Source organism: Pseudorca crassidens, chromosome 3, assembly GCF_039906515.1.
Source record: "Pseudorca crassidens isolate mPseCra1 chromosome 3, mPseCra1.hap1, whole genome shotgun sequence".
Lineage (NCBI taxonomy): Eukaryota > Metazoa > Chordata > Mammalia > Artiodactyla > Delphinidae > Pseudorca > Pseudorca crassidens.
The window spans coordinates 155,406,575-155,432,138 of record NC_090298.1 but is presented as its reverse complement, the minus strand read 5'-3'; the positions used below and the strand labels follow the sequence as shown (position 1 = coordinate 155,432,138).

The 25,564-nt window shown below is 35.8% G+C and overlaps 1 protein-coding gene across 6 annotated transcripts in view; it reads right to left on the bottom strand.

The window, feature by feature from the left end:
• Window positions 1-25,564, bottom strand: part of GABRB2 (gamma-aminobutyric acid type A receptor subunit beta2) — a 389,457-nt gene that overhangs the window by 116,059 nt on the left and 247,834 nt on the right. For 4 of the 6 annotated variants that reach the window (XM_067732940.1, XM_067732938.1, XM_067732939.1 and 1 more), the window contains exon 10: window positions 24,873-24,986. The exons of the other annotated variants lie outside the window; for them this stretch is intronic. In XM_067732940.1, the coding sequence (XP_067589041.1) occupies window positions 24,873-24,986 (114 nt within the window). The remainder of the gene's footprint in view (window positions 1-24,872; window positions 24,987-25,564) is intronic. 6 annotated transcript variants of the gene reach the window in all.

Here is a 25,564-nt window from a genome sequence, read left to right as displayed (position 1 = left end):
TGTCAAAGACTGTAGGATTTTCAATAATAATAATAATAATAATAATAATTTTTCCAGGAAGCTTGGGTAGCTCTCCAAGTGTGTTAAATGAAGTCTTCATCCTCCGTACAGTAAAGGGGTGCAGGAGGTAATTGGTAATGTTTTTTCTGAGCTCCCTTTCAGAATGTTCAATTAATCACAACCAAGGTACTGACTAAACCCTCAAGGGGAGACTGGGCTGGAGAGGAACATGACATCCGTCTCAGGTAGGCATCCCTTGTACAGCTGTGGTCCGATGGCTTCCGTGCATTTAGCTAATTACACTGTGAATTACCCTGGTGAGAATCTGCCAGATGCACCATCCATCCTCACAACCCAACTCTTGTTAGGAGAACCGCTGTTAATATGACGCCACCTTGTCAAACATCTCTCTATTCCATTTTAACACCACATGACCCTCGACTCTGAGATCTGCAGATGATGGTGAACAACGAAAGTGACTGAACATCACAAAACATAGGCTGCAGGCTGAGTTGACAAATGAAGAAAATTACGAGTTTGAGAAAATAGGGAAGAACATCAAGCCCAGCTGCCACTCTGGACGTTTCACTAAAAACTAAAGTCTTAGCTGGACTCCAAGTCAACTATTGAAAACTCTCAAAAAAAAAAAAAAAAAAAAAGAGAGAGACGTGGGTTCAAATCCCAGATTTGCTACTTATGAGCTGTGTGGCTCAATATGTTACTTCTCTCTGGGCCTCAGCTTTTGTCTTCAGTAAAATTTTAGAGGATTATAAGAGTACCTAGTATACAGAAAGCTTCAAACTTTCATGAGCATCAGAATCATCTGGGGAGCTGGCTACAACTTAAATTCTTAGGCCACCAGAATTTCTGATTTAGTAAATCTAGGGATGGGGATCTGTATTAGTGATTCCAATGTTGTGGTCTGTGGATGACCCCCTACGACATGCTGCTATGGGACAGTGTATGGTAAGGGATAATTCAAGTAGAGCACTTGCTAACTCTTGATAAATGTCAGCTTTGAAAAGACATTATTAGTAGTTCAGATTTATGAGTGCCTTGCTGCACGTTACACAGCGGGTAGGAGCAGGAAAAAAACTTTTTCCAATGGACCAGAATGGTTTCCTGTTTACTAACATTTCTCAGAATGCTTTGTTGGAACAATTAGTGAGATTGAAGAAGGGTGCTGGTCAAACTATCATGTATTGTCAAATCAAGGAATGAAAGGCACTGCTGCACAATGGGCAGGTTATTCTCAAGAACTGGGGTCTTTGTTATTAAATTGCTGTGTGTCCTTGGATTAGTCACTCCCCCTCTCTGGGTATCAGTTTCATCATTCATAAAATGAGAGAATCCTTTAATATTCTTTCAAGGGTTCAATTATTCTTGTTCTACCATAGCTGTGTACAACCTGCCTGGGAGAAACAACTCCTTACTCCCTTTTTTGAGATGGAATGCACCCTTCACTCTGTGAAGCTTTTCCTGAATGTGCATCTGAAGGTGACATCTCCCTCCTCTGAAACTTAGTAGCATGTATCATCTGTGCCATATTCTATTCATTCTGAAGAATATTACAGGGGCAGTGGACTCTTCCAGCAGACTAACAGAGAACAGGGCTTCTGAATTTAGATACAATCTTAAGAACCTGGAAATGTCAGAGTTATGTGCTTGTGATCCCTTTCATGGTCGACATCAACATCAGAGTTACCGCTCATTTAACACTTCCTACTGGCCAAGTACTTTACACATACTTCCTCCTGCAATCCTTAAAACCATCTTTTGAGGGTAGAACTGCAAGCCCCATTTTACAAATGAGGAAACTGAGGCTCAGAGAGCTTTCCCATGCTCACATAGCTAATAAGTGACAGTCCTGGGGCTTGAACTCAGAACTATCTCAAATCCAAAATCAAACATAAGTGATTAAGCTAGGCATGCCTGTGCTCTTAACCATTAGGCTACTCTCCATGAGCAATACTTTGCTGAATGATCAGCACATTTGTGATGATCCTTCCAAATCTGTGTTCCTTGTGAGAAACTGAATGTTATCTTGCAGCTGCCTACAATGAGGGGAGCAAAGTATAGCTGAAAGCCATGGCTTTGACTTCAAGGGGGCCAACATCTGAAACTGCTAAACTAAAAAGATCCCCTGGTCCTGGGCCGAGGAACTTGCAATGCTCTAAAGCGGTATTCACTGTTGAGGACTTGTTGCTGCAGTGCATTTTCATGGGTTAGCAGGCTTGCCCTGCACAACTCAGAGGTGCTTCCCTCCCTGTAAGCAGTCACTGCAAGCATCCTGTGACTCAGTGGAGAAAGCCAGCTATGGTGCCCTTGAAGCCAGTGCAGCTTCCAGAGACTTTCTGCAGCAGAAGCTAGCAGAAGTGTTGAGAGGCAAAGAGACAGCTGGTTTATTGCTGGGGGAGTTTTCAAAATTATGTCAGCGTCCATTTTGGTTATGTTTGCTAGGTGCCCTTTGCCAAAATTAAACGGGCATCAAGCAATCCTGCAAACCTCTTCTCAGCAGAGGCCATAAAAAATTCCTAATTTCCTTAGGAACAGAGGGTTGATGGAGGTGCTGTACTTGTTTTTCACAAAATAATTTAATATTAATAGAGAGATGGTTATTAAAAATTTAATGCCAGTCCTTGATTCCCCAAGCTGCCCATGGAACATTTGTTTTTTTTTCTTTCTTTACATTTCTCAACAATTCATAACCTTTCTAAAGTTTTTTCAGTAATAATTGTGTTCATGATACTAGGATTGTCACTTTATTTCCTAGAATCTGAGATTTTTATCAACTGCAAAATACACCACCATTTATTGACAAGTATTTATTAAGGAGAAAATAAATTAAGTGCTTATAGTATATTTAAATATCATACTAACTTCATGTGCTTTAATAAGTGAATATTTGCCCTAAAAATTGAAAACTAGGTGGAAGCGCAGGCTCAGCTTCCTGAGGCACACCTTTCCCCTTCACGAGTAGAAAGTGGGTACAGAATGTCACCAACCTTTGCCTGATTTCATCAAACAAGCCTTCTGACAGGTCTCGCACCCTCTAGCTTTCTCCTGGCTTCAGGCCCTCTTCTCCAGGATGACCCAGGGTCTTGGTGCTCCGGCCAGGTGTCAGGCCTGAGCCTCTGAGGTGAGAGAGCCAAGTTCAGGACATTGGTCCACCAGAGACCTCCTGGCCCCTCATAATATCAATCAGTGAGAGCTCTCCCAGAGATCTCCATCCAACGCTAAGACACAGCTCTACTCAACAACCAGCAAGCTCCAGTGCTGGACAACCCATGCCAAACAAACAACTAGCAAGACAGCAACACAACCCCACCCATTAGCAGAGAGGCTGCCTAAAATCATAATAAGGTCACAGACACCCCAAAACACACCACCAGAGGCAGTCCTGCTCACCAGAAAGACAAGATCCAGCCTCATCCATCAGAACACAGGCACCAGTCCCCTACACGAGGAAGCCTACACAATCCACTGAACCAAATTTATCCATTGGGGGCAGATACCAAAGACAACGGGAACTAACAACTTGCAGCCTGCGAAAAGGAAACCCCAAACACAGTAAGTTAAGCAGAATAACTGAGGCAGAAGAATGGATAAGTGACCGGGAAGATAAAATAGTGGAAATAACTATGGCAGAGGAGAATACAGAAAAAAGAATGAAAAGAATTCTGAACAGTCTCAGAGACTTCTGGGACAACATTAAACACACCAACATTTGAATTGTAGGGGTCCCAGAAAAAGAAAAGAAAAAGAAAGGAAGGAGAAAATATTTGAAGAGATTGTAGTTGAAAACTTACCTAATATGGGAAAGGAAACAGTAAATAGAGCCCAGGAAGCACAGAGAGTCCCATACAGGATAAATCCAAGGAGAAACATGCCAAGACACATATTATCAAACAATCAAAAACTAAATACAAAGAAAAATATTAAAAGCAGCAAAGGAAAATCAACAAATAACATACAAGGGAATCCCCATAAGGTTAACAGCTGATCTTTCAGCAGAAACTCTGCAAGCCAGAAGGCAGTGGCAGGACATATTTAAAGTGATGAAAGGGAAAAATCTACAACCAAGATTACTCTACCCGGCAAGGATCTCATTCAGATTTGACAGATAAATTAAAACCTTTACAGACAATCAAGAGCTAAGAGAACTCAGCACCACCAAACCAGCTTTATGACAAATGCTAAAGGAACTTCTCTAGACAGGAAACACAGGAGAGGGAAAAGGCCAAAATAACAAACCAAAAACAATTAAGAAAATGGTAATAGGAACATACATATCAATAAATACCTTAAATGTAAACAGAATAAATGCTCCAACCAAAAGACACAGACTTGCTGAATGGATACAAAAACAAGACTTGTATATATGCTACCTACAAAAGACCCACTTCAGACCTAGGGACACGTACAGACTGAAAGTGAGGATATGGAAAAAGATATTCCATGTAAATGGAAATCAAAAGAAAGCTGGAGTAGCAATTCTCGTATCAGACAAAATAGACTTCAAAATAAAGACTATTACAGAAGACAAAGAAGTACACTACATAATGATCAAGGGATCAAACCAAGAAGAGGATATAACATTTATATTTATGCATCAAACATAGGAGCACCTCAATACATAAGGAAAATGTAAACAGCCATAAAAGGGGAAATCGACAGTAACACAATCATAGTGGGGGACTTTAACACACAACTTTCACCAATGGACAGATAATGCAAAATGAAAATAAATAGAGAAACACAAGCTTTAAATGACACTTTAAACAAGATGGACTTAATTGACATTTATAGGACATTCCATCCAAAAACAACAGAATACACTTTCTTCTCAAGTGCTCATGGAACATTCTCCAGGATAGATCATATCATGGGTCACAAATCAAGCCTTGGTAAATTTAAGAAAATTGAAATCACATAAAGTATCTTTTCTGACCACAGCACTATTAGATTAGATATCAACTACAGGAAAAAAACTGTAAAAAATACAAACACATGGAGGTTGAACAATAGACTACTAAATAACCAAGAGATCACTGAAGAAATAAAAGAGGAAATCAAAAAATACCTAGAAACAAATGACAATGAAAACACCATGACCCAAAACCTATGGGATGCAGCAAAAGCAGTTCTAAGAGGGAAGTTTACAGCAATACAATCCAACCTCAAGAAACATCTCAAAAACACAACCTAACCTGACACTTAAAGCAATTAGAGAAAGAAGAACCAAAAAAACCCCCCAAAGTTAGAAGGAAAGAAATCATAAAGATCAGATCAAAAATAAATGAAAATGAATGAAGGAAATGACAGCAAAGATCAATAAAACTAAAAGCTGGTTCTTTGAGAAAATAAACAAAACTGATAAACCATTAGCCAAATTCATCAAGAAAAAAAGGGAAAAGACTCAAATCAATAGAGTAAGAAATGAAAAAGAAGAAGTAACAACTGACACTGCAGAAATAAAAAGAATCCTAAGAGACTACTACAAGCAACTCTATGCCAATAAAATGGAAAACCTGGAAGAAATGGACAAATTCTTAGAAAAGCACAACCTTCTGAGACTGAACCAGGAATAAATAGAAAATATAAAAAGCCCAATCACAAGCACTGAAATTGAAACTGTGATTAAAAATCTTCCAACAAACAAATGCCCAGGACTAGAAGCCTTCACAGGCAAATTCTACCATACATTAAGAGAAGAGCTAACACCCATCATTCTCAAAATCTTCCAAAATACTGCAGAGGGAGGAACACTCCCAAACTCATTCTATGAGGCCACCATCACCCTGATACCAAAACTAGATAAAGATGACACATAAAAGAAAACTTCAGGCTAATATCATGGATGAACACAGATGAAAAAATCCTCAAGAAAATACAAGGAAACAGAATCCACCAGCACATTAAAAGGATCATACATCGGGCTTCCCTGGTGGTGCAGTGGTTGAGAGTCCGCCTGCTGATGCAGGGGATATGGGTTCGTGCCCCAGTCCGGGAAGATCCCACATGCCACAGAGTGGCTAGGCCTGTAAGCCATGGCCGTTGAGCCTGTGTGTCCGGAGCCTGTGCTCCGCAACGGGAAAGGCCACAACAGTGAGAGGCCTGCGTACCGCAAAAAAAAAAAAAAGGATCATACATCATGTTCACGTGGGGGTTATCCCAGGAATGCAAGGATTCTTCAATATACACAAATCAATCCATGAAATAAACCATATTAACAAATTGAAGAATAAAAAATATATGATAATCTCAACAGATGCAGAAAAAGTTTCGACAAAATTCAACACCAATTTATGATAAAAACCCTCCAGAAAGTAGGCATAGAGGGAACTTATGCCAACATAATAAAGGCCATATACGACAAACCCACAGCAAACATCATTCTCAATGGTGAAAAACTGAAACCATTTCCACTAAGATCAGGAGCAAGACAAGGTTGCCCACTCTCACCACTATTATTCAACATAGTTTTGGAAGTTTTAGCCACAGCAATCAGAGAAGAAAAAGAAATAAAAGGAATACAAATTGGAAAAGAAGTAAAACTGTCACTGTTTGCAGATGACATGATACTATACATAGAGAATCCTAAAGATGCTACCAGAAAACTACTAGAGCTAATCAATGAATTTCATAAGGTAGCAGGATACAAAATTAATGCACAGAAATCTCTTGCATTTCTATACACTAATGATGAAAAATCTGAAAGAGATATTAAGGAAACACCACCATTTACCATTGCAACAAAAAGAATAAAATATTTAGGAATAAACCTACCTAAGGAGACAAAAGACCTGTATGCAGAAAACTATAAGACACTGATGAAAGAATTGAAAGATGATACCAACAGATGGAGAGATATACCATGCTCTTGGATTGGAAGAATCAACATTGTGAAAATGACTATACTACCCAAAGCAAACTAGAGATTTAAAGCAATCCCTATGAAACTACCACTGGCATTTTTCACAGAACTAGAACAAAAAATTTCACAATTTGTATGGAAACACAGAAGGCCCTGAAGAGCCAAAGCAATCTTAAGACAGAAAAACTGAGCTGGAAGAATCAGGCTCCCTGCCTTCAGACTACAGTACAAAGCTACAGTAATCAAGACAGTATGGTACTACCACAAAAAAACAAAATATAGATCAATGGAACAGGATAGAAAGCCCAGAGAAAAACCCATGCACATATGGTCACCTTATCTTTGATAAAGGAGGCAAGAATATACAATGGAGAAAAGACAGCCTCTTCAATAAGTGGTTCTGGGAAAACTGAACATCTACATGTGAAAGAATGAAATTTAGAACATTTTTTAACACCATACACAAAAATAAACTCAAAATGGATTAAACACCTAAATGTAAGGCAAGACACTATAAAACTCTTAGAGGAAAACATAGGCAGAACACTCTATGACATATATCACACCAAGATCCTTCTTGACCCACGTCCTAGAGAAATGGAAATAAAAATAAACAAATGGGACCTAATAAAACTTAAAAGCTTTTGCACAGCAAAGGAAACCATAAACAAGACCAAAAGACAACCCTCAGAATGGGAGAAAATATTTGCAAATGAAGCAAGCGACAAAGGATTAATCTCCAAAATATACAAGCAGCTCATGGAGCTCAATATCAAAAAAAGAAACAACCCAATCCAAAAATGGGGAGAAGATATAAATAGATATTTTTCCAAAGAAGACACACAGATTGCCAACAAACAGATGAAAAGCTGCTCATCATCACTAATCATTAGAGAAATGCAAATCAAAACTACAATGAGGTATCACCTCACACTGGTCAGAAGGGATATTATCAAAAAGTGTACAAACAATAAATGCTGGAGAGGGTGTGCAGAAAAGGGAACCCTCTTGCACTGTCGGTGGGAATGTCAATTGATACAGCCACTATGGAGAACAGTATGGAGGTTCCTTAAAAAACTAAAAATAGAACTACCATATGACCCAGCAATCCCACTACTGGGCATATATCCTGAGAAAACCATAATTCAAAAAGAGTCATGTACCACAATGTTCATTGCAGCTCTGTTTATAATAGCCAGGACATGTAAGCAACCTAAGTGTCCATCGACAGATGAATGGATAAAGAAGATGTGGCACATATATACAATGGAATATTACTCAGCCATAAAAAAATTGAAATTGAGTTATTTGTAGTGAGGTGGATGGACCTAGAGTCTGTCATACAGAGTGAAGTAAGTCAGAAAGAGAAAAAGAAATACCGTATGCTAACACATATATATGGAATGTACAAAAAAAAAAAAGGTTCTGAAGAACTTAGGGGCAGGACAGGAATAAAGATTCAGACGTTTAGAACAGACTTGAAGACACAGGAAGGGGGAAGGGTAAACTGGGATGAAGTGAAAGAGTGGCATGGACATATATACACTACCAAATGTAAAATAGCTTGTGGGAAGCAGCTGCATAGCACAGGGAGATCAGCTCGGTGCTTTGTGTCCACCTAGAGGGGTGCGATAGGGAGGGTGGGAGGGAGATGCAAGAAAGGGGACATATGGGGATATATTTAAATGTATAGCTGATTCCCTTTGTGGTACAGCAGAAAGTAACACACCATTGTAAAGCAATTATACTCCAATAAAGCTGTTAATAAAAAAAACTGAAAACTAGTGCATGTTGCTCCTGAAGGGCTATTAATAATTCACTGCAGAGTGGGTTTGATTTCCAGTCCTGATATAACAACATGGTAATATATGTTAGGGGTGCCCTATTTCAAATTCTAGAGTGAGACTGAGCACCCAAACAGAGAAAGTATTACTGTAAAATCTCTGAAAAACTGAAGTATTACATATGAACTTGAATTTTTTTGAATTGTTGAATTGTTGTTGTTTTTTTTTTTTTGCGGTACGCGGGCCTCTCACTGTTGTGGCCTCTGCTGCTGCGGAACACAGGCTCTGGATGCGCAGGCTCATGGGCTTAGCCACTCTGCGGCATGTGGGATCTTCACAGACCAGGGCACGAACCCGTGTCCCCTGCATGGGCAGGCGGGCTCTCAACCACTGTGCCACCAGGGAAGCCCTGTTTGAATATTTGAATCTTATTTATATTTTTTACAGCAGTTCTTGTTGTTCATTTTATACATATAAGTGTATACATGTCAATCCTAATCTCCCAATTCATCACACCACCACCACCCCCACCTCTGTGCTGCTCTCCCCGCTTGTTGTCCATACGTTTGTTCTTTACGTCTGTGTCTCATTTTCTGCCCTGCAAACTGGTTCATCCATACCATTTTTCTAGGTTCCAAATATATGCGTTAATACATGATATTTGTTTTTCTCTTTCTGAGTTACTTCACTCTGTACAACAGTCTCTAGATTCATCCACTTCTCTACAAATGACACAATTTCATTCCTTTTTATGTCTGATTAATATTCCATTGTACATATGTACCACATCTTCTTGATCCATTTGTCTGTTGATGGGCATTTAGGTTGCTTCCATGACCTGGCTATTGTAAATAGTGCTTCAGTGCACATTGGGGTGCATGTGTCTTTTTGAATTATGGTTTTCGCTGGGTATATGCACAGTAGTGGGATTGCTGGGTCATATGGTAATTCTATTTTTAGTTTCGTAAGGAACCTCTATACTGTTCTCCATAGTGGCTGTATCAATTTCCATTCACAGCAACAGTGGAAGAGGGTTCCCTTTTCTTCACACCCTCTCCAGCATTTGTTGTTTGTAGATTTTTTGATGATGCCCATTCTAACTGGTGTGAGATGATACCTCATTGTAGTTTTGATTTGCATTTCTCTAATAATTTTTGATGTTGAGCAGCTTTTCATGTGCTTCTTGGCCGTGTGTATATCTTCTTTGGAGCAATGTGTATTTAGGTCTTCTGCCCATTTTTGGATTGGGTTGTTTGTTTTTTTAATATTGAGATGCATGAGTTATTTATATATTTTGGAGATCATTTGCAAATATTGTTTCCCATTCTGAGGGTTGTCTTTTCGTCTTATGTTTTCCTTTGCTGTGCGAAAGCTTTTAACTTCCATTAGGTTCCATTTGTTTATTTTTGTTTTTATTTCCATTACTCAAGGAGGTGTATCAAAAAAGATCTTGCTGTAATTTATGTCAAAGGGTGTTCTTCCTATGTTTTCCTCTACGAGTTTTATAGTGTCTGGTCGTATATCTAGGTCTCTAATCCATTTTGAGTTTATTTTTGTGTATGGTGTTAGGGAGTGTTCTAATTTCATTGTTTTACATGTAGCTGTCCAGTTTTCCCAGCACGACTTATTGAAGAGATTGTCCTTTCTCCATTGTATACCCTTGCCCCCTTTGTCATAGTTTAGTTGACCATAGGTGCATGGGTTTATCTCTGGGCTTTCTATCCTGTGCCATTGACCTATATTTCTGTTTTTCTGCCAGTACCATATTGTCTTGATTACTGTACCTCTGTAGTATAGTCTGAAGTCAGGGAGTCTGATTACTCCAGCTCCATTATTCCCCCTCAAGACTGCTTTGGCTATTTGGGTTCTTTTGTATTTCCATACAAATTTTAAGATTTTTTTTCTAGTTCTGTGAAAAATGCCAGTGGTAGCGTGATAGGGATTGCATTGAATCCATAGATTGCTTTCGTTAGTATAGTCCTTTTCACAATATTCATTCTTCCAATCCAAGAACATGGTATATGTCTCCAACTGATGGTATCATCTTTAAGTTATTTCATCAGTGTCTTATGCTTTTCTGCATACAGGTCTTTTGTCTCCCTAGGTAGTTTTATTCCTAGGTATTATATTCTTTTTGTTGCAGTGCTAAATGGGAGTGTTTCCTTAATTTCTCTTTCACATTTTTCAACATTACTGTATAGGAAGGCAAGAGATTCTGTGCATTAATTTTGTATCCAGCAACTTTACCAAATTCATTGATTAGCTCTAGTAGTTTTCTGGTGGCATCTTTAGGATTCTCTGTATAGTATCATGTAATCTGCAAACAGTGACAGTTTTACTTCTTCTTTTCCAATTTGTATTCCTTTTATTTCTTTTTCTTCTCTGATTTCTGTGGCTAAAATGTGCAAAACTAAGTTGAATAATAGTGGTGAGAGTGGACATCCTTGTCTTGTTCCTGATCTTAGAGGAAATGCTTTCAGTTTTTCACCATTGAGAATGATGTTTGCTGTGGGTTTGTCATATGTGGCCTTTAATATGTTGAAGTAGGTTCCCTCTATTCCCACTTTCTGCAGAGTTTTCTATCATAAATGAGTGTTGAATTTTGTCAAAAGCTTTTTCTGCATCTATTGAGATGATCATATGGTTTTGTTCCTTCAATTTGTTAATATGGTGTATCACATTGATTTGCATATATTGAAGAATCCTTGCATCTCTGGGATAAATCCCACTTGATCATGGTGTAGAATCCTTTTAATATGCTGTTGGAATCTGTTTGCTAGTATTGCGTTAAGGATTTTTGCATCTATATTCATCAGTGATATTGGTCTCTAATTTTCTTTTTTTGTAGTATCTTTGTCTGGTTTTGGTATTAGGGTGGTAGTGGCCTCATAGAATGAGTGTGGGAGTGTTCCTTCCTCTGAAATTTTTTGGAAGAGTTTGAGAAGGATGGGTGTTAGCTCTTCACTAAATGTTTGATAGAATTCACCTGTGAAGCCATTTGGTCCTGGGCTTTTGTTTGTTGGAAGATTTTTAATCACAATTTCAATTTCATTACTTGTGATTGGTCTGTTCATATTTTCTGTTTCTTCCTGGTTCAGTCTTAGAAGGTTATACCTTTCTAAGAATTTGTGAATTTCTTCCAGGTTGTCCATTTTATTGACATAGAGTTGCTTGTAGTAGTCTCTTAGGAGGCTTTGTATTTTTGTGGTGTCTGTTGTAACTTCTCCTTTTTCATTTCTGATTTTGTTTTGAGTCCTCTCTCTCCTTTCTGTGATGAGTTTGGCTAATGGTCCTCAAAGAACCAGCTTTTAGTTTTATTGATCTTTGCTATTGTTTTCTTTGTTTCTATTTCATTTATTTCTGCTCTGATCTTTATGATTTCTTTTCTTCTGCTAACTTTGGCTTTTGCTTGTTCTTCCTTCTCTTGTTCCTTTAGGCGTAAGGTTAGATTGTTTATTGGGGATTTTTCTTGTTTCTTGAAGTAGGCTTATATTGCTATAAACTTCCCTCTTAGAACTGCTTTTGCGGCATCCCATAGGTTTTGGATCGTCATGTTTTCATTGTCATTTTTCTCTAAGTGTTTTTTGATTTCCTCTTTGATTTCTTCAGTGATCTCTTGGTTATTTAGTAACGTATTGTTTAGTCTCCATGTGTTTGTGTTTTTTACGGTTTTTCCCTCTAATTGATTTCTAATCTCATAGCGCTGTGGTTAGAAAAGATGCTTGATATGATTTCAATTTTCTTAAAATTGCTGAGGCTTGATTTGTGAGCCAAGATGTGAGCAATCCTGGAGAAAATTCTGTGCACACTTGAGGAGAAAGTGTAATCTGCTGTTTTTGGATGGAATGTACTATAAATATCAATTAAATCTCTCTGGTCTACTGTGTCATTTAAAGCTTGTGTTTCATTATTAATTTTCTGTTTGTATGATCTTCCATTGGTGTAAGTGAGTGGTTAATGTCCCCCACTATTATTGTGTTACTGTTGATTTCCTCTTTTACAGCTGTTAGCAGTTGCCTTATGTGTTGAGGTGTTCCTATGTTGGGTGCATATATATTTATAATTGTTATATCTTCTCTGGTTGATTCCTTGATCATTATGTAGTGTCCTTCCTTGTCTTTTGTAACCTTCTTTATTTTAAAGTGTATTTTGTCTGATATGAGTATTGCTACTCCAGCATTCTTTTGATTTCCATTTGCATGGAATACCTTTCTCCATCCCCTTACTTTCAGTCTGTATGTGTCCCTAGGTCTGAAGTGGGTCTCTTGTAGACAGCATATATATGGGTCTTGTTTTTGTATCCATTCAGCAAGCCTGTGTTTTTTGGTTGGAGCATTTAATCCATTCACATTTAAGGTAATTATTGATATGTATGTTCCTATTACGATTTTCTTAATTGTTTTGGGTTTGGTTTTGTAGGTCATTTTCTTCTCTTGTGTTTCCCACTGAGAGAAGTTCCTTTAGCATTTGTTGTAGAGCTGGTTTGGTAGTGCTGAATTCTCTTAGCTTTTGCTTGTCTGTTAAGCTTTTGATTTCTCTAGTGAATCGGAATGGGATCCTTGCCAGGTAGAGTAATCTTGGTTGTAGATTCTTCCCTTTCATCACATTAAGTATATCATGCCACTCCCTTCTGGCTTGTAGAGTTTCTGCTGAGAAATCAGCTGTTAACCTTATGGGAGTTCCCTTGTATGTTATTTGTTGTTTTTCCCTTGCTGCTTTCAATAATTTTTCTTTAACTTCTGCCAGTTTGATTACTATTTGTCTCAGCGTGTTTCTCTTTGGGTTTATACTGTATGGGACTCTCTGCACTTCCTGGACTTGAGTGGCTATTACCTTTCCCATCTTAGGGAAGTTGTCGACTATAATCTCTTCAAATATTTTCTCAGGTCCTTTCTCTCTCTTCTCCTTGTGGGACCCCTATAATGCGAATGTTGTTAGGTTTAATGTTGTCCCAGAGGTCTCTTAGGCTGTCTTCATTTCTTTTCATTCTTTTTTCTTTATTCTGTTCCATGGCAATGAATTCCACCATTCTGTCTTCCAGGACACTTATCCATTCTTCTGCCTCAGTTATTCTGCTATTGATTCCTTCTAGTGTATTTTTCATTTCAGTTATTGTATTGTTCATCTCTGTTTGTTTGTTATGTAATTCTTCTAGGCCTTTGTTAAACATTTCTTGCATCTTCTTGATCTTTGCCTCCATTCTTTTTCCGAGGTCCTGGATCATCTTCACTATCATTATTCTGAATTCTTTTTCTGGACGGTTGCCTATCTCCACTTTATTTAGTTGTTTTCCTGGGGTTTTATCTTGTTCCTTCGTCTGGTACATAGCCCTCTGCCTTTTCATCTTATCTATCTTTCTGTGAATAATGAACTTTTTATGCTGTTTATTAGTTTTGTTTAGTGGTGACTTGGGCATTCTGAGAGAATAAATTGTATTTCCAAAATTTATTTTTTTGTGTGTCATTCCCACCCTAGGAAAATGCCTAATTGAAGGGAAATAAGTCATAGTAAGTTTTTGCCTCCTTGCAGGACAGGAGATGTCCAGGTTCTCTGAATGAGAAGGAACTCACAGAGAAACTGATCATGCAGCAGCAAAGAACATGGCAGGAACACTTAAGGGGCTTTGGTCCTGGGAATTTTTTCACTGATGATGACTCACCAGGTGTCTGTTACATTTTCTCATCTATAAAATGGGGATTATATCTACCCTCTATGTTTCTGGTGATTTTTGAGATAATTAAATAAGGTATCACAGGAAGCACATTGAAAAAGTACAAATACTATACTGAGGAACAATATTATTATCATCTAATGGACCTGCCTGGTTGGTTATGTACTACTTTAGATCTTACTAACTATTTAATTTATATCCCAATTTATTCAATATAAGAAGTATATCTTTTTAGATGAGTTATTTGTAGGATAGTAGTTGGATCTAAAGTACTTTTAGTTTTTCCTAATCCAGGTAATTGTTTTATCATATTTCTCTTTATCAATATTTTTCATTGTTTTTTAAAGGGCAACTTGTTAAAGGAAACGGTTTTTAACCACAAGGTATGATATGTATTGCAAGTGTGTGTAAATTTTAAGTTAGCAAGCAATTGCTTGTAATGGAAATAAATGGTAGTAGGTTTAGTTGAAAGTAGGCTATGAGACTAATGACTTATAGGCCAGAATGTTTGGTAAACATTCTAGAACAATATGATTTTAAGGTTGTTAAGATCTTAGAGATCATATCCTTATTTACAAGACAGCTTTACATCTCTGATATTACAAATATGGCTTCAGTGTCAGAGTTGAAACTTGAATCCTGAGTCTCCTGAGGTTCAGTATACTGCACTATTAGAAAATTAATGGTTTTTGATGGGCAGCTGTATCTGTAGGAAGCTGTGAGTACTGTTGCTACAGGTACATGAAAGTTTGGAAAAAATATTCGAGGTCTCTTTGTCTAACTGAGTCAGTGGAATCTTGACTCCCTCGTGACAACACTGAGAAGAAAGCTGGACAGCATGGGCTTGGCTGGTCCCAGATCAGAGCAGTTACTGTGTAGTCCAGACCATTCTCTCCCTTTCTTTCTTTATTCCCTGCCTTTTCCTTTTTGCCAGCAATTATTATTAGACTATAATATAAGCAGTAGTAATTAGAAATGAGGATGTGCTATTTATATGTAATTACCCTGGGTTATTCTGATTAAGAAATACATGAAGCATTGGGAAAAGTAGGGATTGTGTGTGGTGTGTATGTGTATGGGTGTGGAAGGCATGGTAAGAGTATGTGTGTGTCTGAGAAAGAGAGAATGTAATAAAGGATCATAGGATCGTACTTGCAAATCAGATGGGAATATGTATACATACACACACATATACTTTCTTAAAATTTAAAAGTAATATATACTCATTGTAACAGTTTAAACACTATAGAAATATATAAAGTGAAAAACAGAAGTATTCCTACTATCCCATCCTCCAAATGTAGCCACTAGGGAAACAAATTTTAAAAATAAAATAATGCAATAATCTTGTGTTATTGGTTTTGTGACTGGAAAAATATAAAGTTGACCATTATCCTGTACTACTAATAACATAGTACTCAGGATGGATCAAATGTAAAACATGAAACAATGAATTAAGTATAAAAAGAAAAAATTTCAGAAAAATTTAGAAGACCACATGTCTAACCTAGAGTTTCAATAGGAATTTTTATCTATTCCAGAAGACCCAGAAATTATAAAAGTACACATAATTAGACAATACAAAAATTAAAAACAGTATGGCATGAATGAGAGCTGGGGAAAAATATCTGCAATGTAACATACTAATAAATGGTTAATTATTTATTATGCTTAGAACTCTAGAAACTGAAAACAAAGAAAATGGATAAGAATAATCATAGGCAATTCATAGGGAAGCCAATTCAAAGAGCACATAAATATATGAAAAGTTACTCAGTTGTTTAACAAATGTGAGAAATACAAGTTAAAATAAGACAGACCCATAATAAATTGTAAAGAGCAATCAATAATCAATATTGCTGAAGGGAAAGTGAGAAAGAGGATATGTTCATATAGAAGCACAAAGAGACATAAGAGATTTATAAAAATTATTACAAAATATTGTTGTTTTGTTCCCCCAGGGAACAAAGTGAGATTCAGATGGGTTTTTACTTTCTGTTTTTAAATATTATGTAAATGAAAATAATCATGTGCTTTAAAAATGTAATCAGAAAGAAGATTAAAAATATTTTCCTTGTGGAAAGAGGTTAACCTGACAGGAGTGGTAAGAGAGAAAGAAAAGTATAAACATTAAACATTTTTACAAGGTCAAATATTAATTCTTTTCTGGAGTCTGGATTTTCTGCCTTGCTTTACCTTATATATGTTTATTAAAATGTTTATGTGTGATTTTCTGCCTTTTCCTCTTTAAAAAGAAAATTAGATCTTTGATGTATATAGAATTTAATCCAGAGGAAGGAATGTGTTAGTTATATGGTACTATATTTAAATATACCCAAATGGTCATCCAGTTGTCATTGCTATTTATGAGATAATTCACATGTTCCCAAGATATGAAATGATACTTTTATTAAGAACTTAATTTTATTATATTTCCAAGTCAGCTTCTACTCGCTTTAGTTAGAGAGTGCTGATGTAGTCCTATACTACATTAATCACTGTGGTTTTATAATTTATTTAAACTTCTTGTAGAGTTATTCATTTCTTTCTATTTTTCATTTTCCTGATTTTTCCTATAATTTTTTCCTTTCAAAGAAACTTTAGAATTACTGTTTCAAATTTCTGAAACAAACCACTAAAAAAAGAAACTCCCAAATGAGGCCCATTGAGATTACACTAAACTCATAGAATAGTTTAGAAATAACCAATTCCTTTAAAATGTTACCTTTTTTTAAAAATAAGGTTTTTTTTAAACAAAGATGGCTTTCATTAAAAACATTATTGGTAAAAGGGCTCTATTCCTCCTTTCCATTATATTTCTCATTATTGTTTATATACTCCTTACATAGAAAAGCTACAAAAACTTCCCATACTTCTGATATGATTTCTAAAGCTTGCTTCCTCCCAGTTAATTCTCTTGGATTTTGCTTGAATAAAGTAATTCTTTTTGCTAAGGGTGCAATTATTATTTCCTCCTTTTCTAACATTTCTTTTTTTCTCTCATATAATTTCACTGGCTAACAATTTTGAAAAAGTTAAATAATAGTGGTGATGGTGAGCATCCATTTCTTGTTCCTGTCTTTACTGTCCCAGCTTTAGACAAAAGGTAACAGATAAAGCCTCTGGTTACATAGATAAATAGAGAAACCACAGCAGGGAAATACCCATTGCTTCCCAATTTCCTAAGGGATTTTAAATGAATACTGAATTCAATAGATACCTTTGAAAACCTTTTGGTATCTATTAAAAGGATGAAAAATTTTTCACCTTTTCAACTTATTAATATGGTAAATAATACTATATTTTTATTTTGAAATGATACTATATGGTTATGTTGTAGTTTGCTTTGAGTATTCTGTGGATTCAAAGTGATAAGTTAATTTAAAGATTATTTTTTCCCCCACTGATATTCATTAGTGAAGTGGATCCATAGCATCCTTTACGTACCTTTGTGTTTTTTTAGATATGGTTTTGGCACCTTATTTATGTTATATTACTTTCTAAATCATTTGGAAGTTCCTCTTTCTTTCTGCTATGATCTGCTAGAGTTTAAATACCAACGGAGTATTTGCTTTTTTTTAAAAATAAATTTATTCATTTTATTTATTTTTTTGGCTGCATTGGGTCTTCGTTGCTGTGCACAGGCTTTCTCTAGTTGCAGCGAGCGGAGGCTACTCTTTGTTGCAGTGCGTGGGCTTCTCATTGCAGTGGCTTATCTTGTTGCGGAGTACAGGCTCTAGGTGTGAAAGCTTCAGTAGTTGTGGCATGAGAGCTCAGTAGTTTTGGCTCACGGGCTCTAGAGCACAGGCTCAGTAGTTGTGGCACATGGGCTTAATTGCTCCATGGCATGTGGGATCTTCCCAGACCAGAGATCGAACCTGTGTCCCCTGCATTGGCAGGTGGATTCTTAAACACTGAGCCACCAGGGAAGTCCCAGTACTTGCTTTTTAAAATTTGACAGGACTTACTGCTGAAACTTTCTAGGCCAGCTGACCCTTTGCAGTGGGAGTTAAATTTTTCTGTCAATTATCTTAGTTTTATCTTTGGTAATTAATCTGTTTTTGTTTTCTCTTTCTCCCAGGGTCAGTTTTGCTAATTTAGAATTTCTAAGGATGTCATGTATTTTACCACATTTTCTAACATATCTGCAAAATTTTCTTTTATTTGCACCTTTCTATGTAATTGTCATGTTTTAAAATTTTCTATTGTGGTTTACCACATTGGCTCCCTCTTTGCTTCTTTAATAAGCTTTTCCTTGGTCAATTATTTGCCTATTGTACTTAAATTTTTTAAAAATAACTGACTTACTTGTAAATTATTTTGTTTTAATTTTCTAATTTGTTAATTTACAATTTGTCTTAATTACTTCCTTCTACTTTTAGGTGTTTGGTTTGCTCTTTTTTTTAACTTCTTGAATTCAATATTATATTCACCTTTTAAAAGTACTTGCTAGAGATGTATTTGAAACTACAACTTTCTGACTGTTAACTATTTTAACCACATCCCTTAGGATTAATTATGTAGTATTTTAAGCTGCCATTATTTTCTAAATGTTCTTCAAATTAATTTTTATTGTACCTTTGATACATGGTTGTATAAAAATGAGTTTATACAACTAATAAACTTTATTAAATATACTGCTTAATGTTTCTTTCATTTTCTCTCTTTATTTCCAATCATTTAAGTTCATTTAGATGCTATTTCAATTTTAGTTTTATAAATTATGTATGAATTATTAACCAATCATTATATCTTTGTTTTACATTATAATTATATTTGTCAGTCTTAATAATTTTTAACTTCAATTCATCCTTATAGAGTAATAATATTCAATCTTCTATTTTCTTTGGATTTGTATTTACCTCATTTGTTTTTGTCTGTGACTTTACTTAGAATATTTTTCCCATACTTTTACTTTAGAAGTATTTCTAATAAATAGCATTTTATTGGGTTTAGTTCTTGATTTAATTTGAGAATCTTATTCTTTTGATATGTGAGTTGATATATGTTCTAGTTAAAACAGTTAAGACAACCTTGGTCTTAAGTCTATTATCTTAATTCCTGTTCTACATTTGCTTTTAAGTTGTCCTTATCCTTATTCTGATGTCTAACTTTACCTACATTATCTGAATTTTTTTTTTACTGAAATATAGTTGACATATAATATTTTGTTAGCTTCAGGTACACTACATAATGATTTGACATTTGTATGCATTATGAAATAATCACCACATTAAGTCAAGTAACCATCTGTCCTCCTACAAGTTTATTACAATATCATTGACCATATCCCTTATGTTGTCTATATCCCCATAACTATTTATTATGTAACTGAAAGTCTGTACCTCTTAATACTCTTCATCTGTACTGCCCATGGGGTATGGGCACCCCTCTCCCTTTGACAAACAGCTGTTTATTCTCTGTATCTATGGGTCTGTTTTCATATTGTTTTGTTTAGTTTTGTGGATTCCACAAGTGAGATCATACAGTATTTGTCTTTCTCTGACTTGTTTTACTTAGCATAATGCATTCTAGGTCCATCCGTATTGTCACAAATGGCAATATTTCAGTTTTTATGGAGGAGTAACATTCCACTGTATATATACACTACATCTTTTTATCTATTTGCCTATTGATGGGCACTTAGGTTGATTTCATATCTTGGCTATTGTAAATAATGCTGCTCTGCATCTCTCTTTAGTTTATTTCCACCTTCTTCTCTGAGATTTTTATAAGATGAATTGTCAGTTCTTCTTCTACCATAATGACTCAGATTTTCATGCTTTAGTGTAATACCATAAAGATCTGAGAAAGCTGATCTCTTCCACTAAAGATTTTGATTTACATCTCAGGTGGAATCTACTTTTTAAGCAAGCATCCCAAATGACCTTAAGGAAGTCGATAGTAGAAACACAGTTGTATAGAAGTTATCTATGTTAATTTTAAACATATCCTTAATCTTCAAATTCTTGATTCATAAACTCAAGAATAAAAGGTAATTATTGAGTCCTTCCTGTGAATGAGAAAACAAATACTTCTCCCTCATCAACAATACCATCCTGATTTATTTTTATATATCTTCAGTATCTAATATTTAAAAATATTTCAATTATATTTTATTCTACAACTTTAATTTCTGGAGTTGTATAGTTTTAGTTCTACCTGTTATCTTTAGCTCTACATGCTAGCATATACTGACTTTTTCTGTTCTTAAGTTCTTACTTTGACTCTCTTTTGTTGGGGGCTAGATTTTTCTTTATACTAAGCTATAATATTTTTCTTTGAATAAGGACGCATGGATGCTATGTTCCCTTAGACTTTACATATTGAGGATAGATTGTCTTTCTTTTGCATTAAAATAATATCAATAATATTCTTAGGTTATATTTTTCCCCCTCAGAACCCTGTAATATTTTTCCATTGTCTTATAAAATTTAATATTGCCGTGGAGTAGTTTGAGATTTTTTTTCCTTACCTGTTGGTCACTTTTTCTGACTGGAAGTTTAATAATGTTAGAAGAATATAATAAGGTGGCAATGGTATTATATAATTTTAATCTTAGAACCCAGTATATCCTTTTGGCTTACTGATTAATTTCCTTACAGGTATGTATAAACACACAATGTACAGCAGAGTAGTTAGAGTGTATCCTCTAGTCATATTTTCTGTTCAACCATTTTTTTAGCTGTTCAACCTTAAGAAAATTAATTACACGTTCTGGGTCTCTGTTCATCATTTATAAAATTATAACTGCTACAACACAGGGTAATAATGACTAATGTTATGAGATAATATATATAGAGTGTTTAAGCATATACATGGCATTCAAGAAGTATTTATCATTATTATAATTAGCTATTGATGTCAGATTTAAATATTTTTTTCTATTTGCTTTTTGTTCCATTCTATACTTCACCAACATTATGGCTCTGCATGTTTGCGCTGCTGTACCTATCCTGTATATTATGTTTTCTCTAAGTGGTTTTTAACTGTACATCTCTTTTTTTTCTGTATTTGGCATGATTTTCTACAGCCTGAACTTTGTGTTACTGCCTTGATTTTTTTGCCATATTGATTTTCTTTCTTAACTATTTTAGATGCAGTTATTAGTGTCTATGAAAATTGTTCATCCTTGATCTTTTGTTTCATATTCTCTTTCAATTTTTGCAAGAAAAACACTTTTTTAATGAAAGTTTTTAATATATCCTGAAATATTTTTTCCATTAACGGGTCATTATCTGTCTTTTGCGTGCTGAGTTCCTCTCTCTCTCCCTACGAACGAGTGAGAGAGAGAGAGAGAAAGAGAGCAGGGAGAGACAATGTCATTTGCTAGTTTTCCTGCACAGTTGCCATGCTGATTCTTTGTTTAGATGCTTCATTTATAGGCAGACCTTTCTATAGAGTTTTCCTATTTGCTCAAATATAGCTTGGGTAGATTCTTCTGGATTTTGCTTACACTAACATTGGCCCTCCTTATGCATTTCTGTCTCTCTGCAGAGCTTCAGTTTTAGTTGGGTGTTATTTTTGTTTTGCTTTTCCATTGCCATTTTATCCTTTACGGCTTTTGGACAGAGAAGAGAAAAACTGCACCTGGGTTTTTGGATTCTTATATCTCCATTTCTCTAACACTTTTCACAACAGAAAGCAGTTAGACATCAGTTTTCTGTTTCTTCATCATTTTAAGGGCTGGGTGATATGTATGTGTGTGTGTGTGTGTGTGTGTGTGTGTATGTGTGTGTGTATACTGCCACACTCTCATAGTAGGTATGTAAACTATAGTAGAACTTTTCTAGGGAACAATTTGGCAATATGTATCACCATTTTAAAGCATATACTTTTTGACTCAGAAATTTCACTTTAAGAAATATATTAGGAATCAATGGTGTGTAAACATGTCAGCAATGGGGTACTTATTTTAGTTGTTTACAATCAAAAACCACTTAGAGGGGCTTCCCTGGTGGCGCAGTGGTTGCGAGTCCACCTGCCGATGCAGGGGACACGGGTTCGTGTCCCGGTCCGGGAAGATCCCACATGCTGCGGAGCGGCTGGGCCCGTGAGCCATGGCCACTGAGCCTGCGTGTCTGGAGCCTGTGCTCCGCAACAGGAGAGGCCACAACGGTGAGAGGCCCGCGTACCGCAAAAAAACCAAACCAAAACAAAAAAACACTTAAAACAATGTAAATGTCTAACAATAGGTGTTTGTTATATAGATTATGGTATATACATTCAATAAAATATTTTGTAGTTATTAGAAATGATGTATACTTATACTGATGTTTAAAGACACAAAAAAGGTAAGTAGAAAATAGCATACACAATAGTAGAGCATAATTATTTGTATAAAAGTATGTCATTAAGTGTGAAAAAAGGACAATGTTAACAATGATTATATCTGGGTGTGGAGTACAGGTGGTTTTCATTGCCTTTGCACATTTTTTTTAAAAGACTGACCATGAATTAGTTTTACAATCATAAAACAGTAATAGAGATAAAAAAAGAAAAATTGAGAAAGATACACACTGCTACCATCTCCAGAATAATAGCAACAATTTATGGAGTGCTCTATGTCTGGTACTGTATAAGGCCCTTAACAAATTATCTCATTTAATCCTCTCAGTAGCTCCATGAAGCAAAATTTTATTGTTTCAGTTTTCAGCTGAGGAACTTGAAGGATGGAAAAGTTAAACATGTGTAATGTTACACAGCTCATAGAAGACCATGCCTGAAGGTGAACCCAGTTCAGTCTGATTCTAACAGCTACCATCATCCCAGTGCCTTCTATTGCCTCTGAGGATTGTCAAATACATTTCAATGCTGTTGCAGGTTACAGGTTTAACAGCTCATCATTCAAACTTTTGAATATTGGCCCTTATTTCATACTCTAAATACGAACTTAAAAGAGAATTAAAAAGACAGAGTAAAGACACACCCAACAAAGAAAAGTATAAAGGCAGATGACATTAAGATTCGTATTTCAATGTAAATCATTCTCTTTAACATAATGTTTTATGAAATAGAAAGAGTTCTTGACAAATGAGGGTCCAAATCATGGCATTGGAGAGTATCATTAACTTTCAATCCATCAGCTGACAAGAACAACAGAGGCAAATTTTCTTTCAAATATTCTCATAATCTGAGGATTTTCCTGAATTTTCATGTAACTTTTACCCAGTCATAGACCAATCATGCAGTATACTCTGATTTTGATTTTGGAAAATACATTATTTTTCAACCATTTTCATCATAAACCCGAACTCCAACTGTCAGACATATTTTCTTCTAAATGATTAGCATTCTACCCAGAATACTGCCCAATCAAATCAGTCTACTTCCATTTCAACAATAGTGGCTTCAGTTAAAAACAAGAACCGCAGCAACATCACAAATGAGATAGCCTGAGAGAACAGACATAGTAGGGGATTGGGACTAAAATAGTGAGTAACAAAATTTCAAACACCTCTTCTCCTGGGATCTACCTAATATCATTTATCAGACTCATGCTACGTATAACACAACAAGTAATGAGGTTAAAAGAACAACTTAAAATAGTAAAACAAACTAGCAATTTAAGAGGTTAACCATAACTGTTTCCCACCCCAAAGGTAATAACAATGAGGAATCAAGGAATTTGGGGTCAGAGCCACAAAACTAAGGTAGAACATGACACTTCAAGGTATAATAATGACAGCTTCTCTGGCATCAAGTCCTCATAGGAAAGATTCACAGCGTTCAGTATCATTCACTGCCTCACCAAGAAACAGAACGAAAACAAATGAGAGGTAGGCAGTAGATGATAATGTGGAATGGTGACGATCACCATCTTCCTCCTCCAGTTTGGCGGGTAATGTGAATGACAATTTGCCAATTAAGAAATGTAAACACATGAGGATTCAGAAACTGAACTCTAAGTTTTAGCCCCCAATGGGCTTTCTTCGGAGTTCATTTAAGTCAAGAGCATTGTCAAGAAACAATCTCAATTATTGCCTCTTATCTATCATTATAACAAACTGGGCCTGCTGAGATAATACTTATTTCTAAAATATAAATAACAATAAAGGAACAAGGACTTGATGCAAACATAACATTCTCACACACAAGTGAATGATCTAGGGCAGAAAATATAGGTTCCTGAATTCTAAGCCAACCTACGGAAGGACTGTATAATTCTCCACCTATTCCACCAACCCAAAGAAACACAACAAGAAAACTAAGAAATGCCAGAGTATATAATGATACTCTATACTCTCAATACAAATGACAAGAAGTCTCAAAATACGATCCGCTTGTTTTCTTTCTTTAGCACAACAATAATGTATGAGTGGAACACTGAAGCTTAGGTTCATCATAACTACATTTAAAAAAAACAAACCCAGGAAAACCCCATTATGGTCTCATGAAAACATTTAACGTATCCCCACGTCTCAGGATACAAGTCCATAGGTTATCCGCAAAAACGCCATACATTAATTTAAAGGGAACAGCTAAACATATTGGCTCCAACAGAAATACAAATAAATGGATTAAAAACTGGCTATCTAACCGTATACAGAGAGAAATCGTAATTGGTAGTCCGTCTAGTTGGGGAGAGGTTTCCAGTTGGGTCCCACAAGGATCGATATTGGGTCCCATTTTGTTTAATATCTTTATAAAAAATCTGGAAGACAAAGTAGAGAATGTGCTAATTAAGTCGACTGATGCCACTAGATTAGAATTGGTGGTTAAAGTAAATTGGCTATAGATAAATGCTACTGGTCTCTAGAAAGACCGATGCTAACAGAGACTAGAACTTCTAAATAGTTCTTTTTAATGTATCACTTACAAAATCTAGTTTCAAGCACTAGAAATAAATAAATTTAAAAGATCTTAGTGCTCTGCTTAACCAAAAATTTAGGTGTAATGGATAAAGACAACACAGAGACTCCAACACCCATGAATGCAGAATAAAGGATGCCACCCCCCCAGTAGATCTTTTTGGTGCAGCTTTATTGGGAAAACTGGTGGTTGTGGGTCTCTCGATACAGTAAGGATATTGGAGGCATTTCAGATATGCAAGAATCAGGGTGGTGAAAAGACAGAAGTAACTAAAGTCTCAAATATATATACACCTAGTTATTGGCAGAAAAATAAACAAGAAAACAACATAAAGCTTAAAAGAAAAAAAGGGAGAGCTGAAAACTTGAAGGCATGAACAAGAAAAGTGGGAAAATTGATCAAGAGAAAATCCTATAAGGA